The 4,107-nt window shown below is 36.6% G+C and overlaps 2 protein-coding genes across 3 annotated transcripts in view; one reads left to right on the forward strand and one right to left on the reverse strand.

Annotated features, from left to right (window-relative positions):
* LOC102584941 (uncharacterized) overlaps positions 1-636 on the forward strand; it is a 936-nt gene extending 300 nt beyond the window's left edge. Inside the window, exon 2 of one of the 2 annotated variants that reach the window (XM_015309241.1) lies at positions 18-636. In XM_015309241.1, coding sequence (XP_015164727.1) covers positions 18-525 — 508 coding nt within the window. In that variant the 3' untranslated portion in view covers positions 526-636. The other variant, XM_006348426.2, reaches the window with a different exon arrangement.
* LOC102585262 (putative HVA22-like protein g) overlaps positions 568-4,107 on the reverse strand; it is a 6,462-nt gene continuing 2,922 nt past the window's right edge. The window contains exons 5-7 of the mRNA XM_006348427.2: positions 3,401-3,457; positions 2,299-2,572; positions 568-1,080 (exon numbers count right to left, since the gene is read on the reverse strand). Coding sequence (XP_006348489.1) covers positions 868-1,080; positions 2,299-2,572; positions 3,401-3,457 — 544 coding nt within the window. The 3' untranslated portion in view covers positions 568-867. The remainder of the gene's footprint in view (positions 1,081-2,298; positions 2,573-3,400; positions 3,458-4,107) is intronic.

Below are 4,107 nucleotides of genomic sequence, written 5' to 3' on the forward strand. Positions count from 1 at the left end.
ATGGCCGTCGTTGAGCCAACCGCCGACGCACCAGAAAATCCTCTCCTCCGTCGCCGCAACTCCGTTACGCTTCCTACAAAGCTCAGTTTACCTCTTCAATCATCGGCATCAACTACTACCGCTACCGCCACGTCATCAACCTCGTCGTCGTTGACGAATTCGGTAAGCGATGATTTTGAGCTTTTCTCAATTAAGCCTGTATCATATACTTCTCTGAGGGATCTATTACCGCCGGCTGCTGTTAATTCTCCCCGGCCTATGGCTACGGCTAACAACGGCCAATCAGGTTCCGAGATTTCAATCCGGAATCGACTTGTGAAGCAAGCCGCTTGGGCTTATCTTCAGCCGATGTCGACTTCGCCTGATTCAACCGGACGGAGCTTATTTAGCCGCCTCTGGTTTCGTTTTCCGGTTAACAATCCCGTCGCCGGAGTAATCGAATTTGTTGATCGGCACATTTTTGCTCCTTTGAGTAGAGCTGTTGATTGGATACTTCGTGCTATTCGGATCCGGAGCTCCAGATAACAACAAATACAAATAACCCGATATACAGAATATATACTCGTATTGAAATTCGATTAAAAAAAAAAATAGGATCATAAATGTACAATGAATTTCATTTTCTCTATGTAAACCATAAAAAAAGGAAAAAAATTCAATAAAAAAATATTGATTTTTTGTTGTTGTCATTTTTGATTATTTACAAATTACAATGTACAAATTTTGTTACTATTTCTAGTAATACTATTTAGTTGGAGCGTTTTATATTTGGACCGGGTAGAATCCATATAGGGATCCGAACCGGGTTCGAGATAATCCGGGTCTAGGTATCGAAGATCCTCCGGATGTACTTGGACCATTTCCGGTTTAGAATATGGACCGGTGAGAGGAGTAAGACCGCGGAGATTGTGGTGGTTGCCTCCTATCTGATCGTGGTGATGGTGGTGGTGGTTGCCTCCTGTCGGATGACGGCTTACTTCTCCGGAAGAACCCGAATGACGATGATGATGATGACGACGATGGTGCGGGTGGGGCCAAAGGTGGTGGCGGTCTACGAGAATGGTCAGTACCATTTCTTTGCTGCAAGAATTAGTCAATTTTTTTATAATCACATAAATATTATAGAGCATGACTCGATTCTTACTAATAAGCTTAGTCAAACACCTTCGTAAGATAGAGGAGGAAGTAACGAGGAAATGAGAAAATAGATTATGATGGTGATAGTGGGAAAATGAAGTTTTAAAATAAAGGAATGATTTGTGAATATAATTTTGCTGTTGTTTTTCATTTTTTATTGAATTGTATGATTGTTTTTATGAATTTTACGTAGGGTGGAAAATAGAAATTAAGACAACCTATGGAATTTAAACGTGTAAGATTCGTCTCATTATTAATAAGTTCCTTGTAATTAAATGTGAAAGCTTCGTTCGTAAATACGTCACTCTATTCGTTTCAATTTATGATTTATGTGAAGTAATTTGTCGGAATACAAAATTTAAGAAATATGAAAAGATTGAATAATGTAAATGTATGGATGTTGGACCGGCCCAATAAGTAGATTTCCTAGAGCCCAATATGTAATTCGATTCAAAAGGTCCTATATTTTTGAAAATTTTGAAAAAGGACTAATCCATACACAAAACCTTTGACGAAAACAAGAAAATATGTTGTTTTTCCTAAAAGGACAGTCTGGTGTACTAAGCTTATGCGAGGGGTCAAGAAAAGGGCTAAACCATAAAGGTCTATTATACATAGTCTTACTCGGCATTTCAGCAAGAGGTTGTTTTTGAAGAAAATATAGGTCTAATATCTTTGATTTTTTTTGAAAAAGGACTTATCCACACGCAAAACATTCACGAAATCAAGAAAATATGTTGTTTTTTTTCAAAAAGGATGAATCCACACACACAAAACATTCACGAAATCAAGAAAATATGTCGTCGTATTTTCTAAAAGGATAGTTTGGTTCCCTAAGCTTATGCACGGGGTCCACAAAAGGAATAGACTACAAGGGTCTATTATACATAGTCTTACTCTGCAATTCAGCAAGAGATTAATATAGGTCCTATATCTTTGAAAATTTTGAAAAAGGACTAACCGACACGGAAAACATTCACGAAATCAAGAAAATATGTTGTTCTTTTTTCTAAAAAGACAGTTTAGTCCACTAAATTTATGCGCGAGATCTAGAAAAGGACTAGACTACAAAGTTCTATTATACACAGTCTTCTTCTGCATTTCAGTAAGAGATTGTTTCGAAGAAAATACGTAGGGAGAGAATGTATGAGAGAAAAGTACCTCAGAGCTAAGCTGTGAATCTTTTCTAGATGGAGAAGCAAAATCAAGCAATTGAAAGAACTTTGCTTGTCCCAATTCAGTGCAATTTTGCCAGTAATAAATAGCCAAGTCAAATGCCCTTGTTCTGAACTCTAGAAATCCCCTGTCAATATCTGGTTCATGCCTTGACACATATGGTTTCAATAATGTATCATATATGTATCCTGTTCCCTTTGTTTTTGGATACCATAAGTATATTATAAGTGCCAATTTTGCCTCACTGTACATTGGTAGCCTGAAATAAACAACACATAATGGAATGTCAAATGCAAATTCCACATCGTAAGGCTTACAATCTAGTGATACCGGTTAGTCTTTCGGGCTTGTGAGTTTGATTATAACCTTTTTTTTTAGAAGATGAATGTGCTATGTTGTTTAAACTCTTCAAAAATGACGACGGATGTGTCTTGGATCCTTCTAAAGTAGTGCATTTTTGAAGGATCTGACAGAAGTGCGGTGACATTTTTGGAGTCGGAGCAACATAGGTTTCGTGTATTGAATGGAAGGCCTAGAAGTCTAAGTCTGTGCAAATTGCAGACCACAAAGGCGTATATAACCTAGTGATATCAATGAGTCTTCCACGCAATAGGTGTGATTTGACAAAAAAAAATAAGAATGTGAATTGAAATTTCATGCTATGTTGTTCAGACTCTTCAAAAATGTCGATGGATGCATACTGATTTTCAAAAAGTACTTCATTTTATAGGATCTGATATGAGTGCGATAACGAGAGGCTAAGCAATGTAGGTTTCATGTATCAAATGGAAGGCCTAGAAGTCTATGCAAATTCCATACACAAAAGCGTACAACCTAATGATATCAATGAGTCTTCCACAAAATAGGTGTGAGTTCAATTATAATTTTAAAAAAATAAGAATGTGAATTGAAGTGTTATATGCTATGTTGCTCAAACTCTTTTAAAATGTCGACGGGTGTGTGTCAAGTCTTCCAAAAGTACTGTATTTTGGAGAATACGACAAAAGCGCGCCGACATTTAGAGTTTGAGCATATTCTTAGATTTCATGTATCAGATGGAAGGCCTAGAAGTTTATTGAGTTCATACCATGTCATGAACACATCACCAATGCTCTCAAATATTCTCAACAGTGCCACAATAATCCTGAACAAGAAAAAAAAAACGAATTAGAACTAATCGAAACGGTTCACCTACAATTGAGGGAAAAATTAGAAGAAAGCATGTAGCAAAATTGTTGACTCTCTCTTGCCAACCCCAACAAACTCAGCCTCGCTCTATGTTACTCAGACTCTTTAGAAATATGGTCGAATGTGTGCCGGATTCTCCAAAGGCTATGCATTTTTTAAGGATCCGACACTGATACAACAACATCAGAGGATCCGAACAACATAGTGTCCCTTCTAATGTAAGATACAAGTAGAAAAGGACCAAGTCAAGAAAGGAATAAAGTCCCAATAGACCAAAGTATGTTACCATTTACTTTCTAGAATCTCATTAATACTTTTTTTTACATGTCATTTTCATATGGGTAGTTGTAAATTGCTAACTACTCTATCAATTAGTATAGACTAAAAGAATAGACTTTTGATTATCATTGGTTGACCTAAAGTTTATCTAAGGAAAATAATTTGATTAGAAGTTATAATTAGACTCTTTTTTTTAATTAATCAAAAAGCTTGAACATGTCAAAAGACTACTCAATACCAATCATTTCTACAAATCCCTTTTTGCCAACTTTGCTTTCTTGATGGTTCAACTCTCCCACCCACCCCACCCCCAACATTATCTAAATA

This window comes from Solanum tuberosum, unplaced genomic scaffold, assembly GCF_000226075.1.
Source record: "Solanum tuberosum cultivar DM 1-3 516 R44 unplaced genomic scaffold, SolTub_3.0 scf00098, whole genome shotgun sequence".
Classification (NCBI taxonomy): Eukaryota; Viridiplantae; Streptophyta; class Magnoliopsida; order Solanales; family Solanaceae; genus Solanum; species Solanum tuberosum.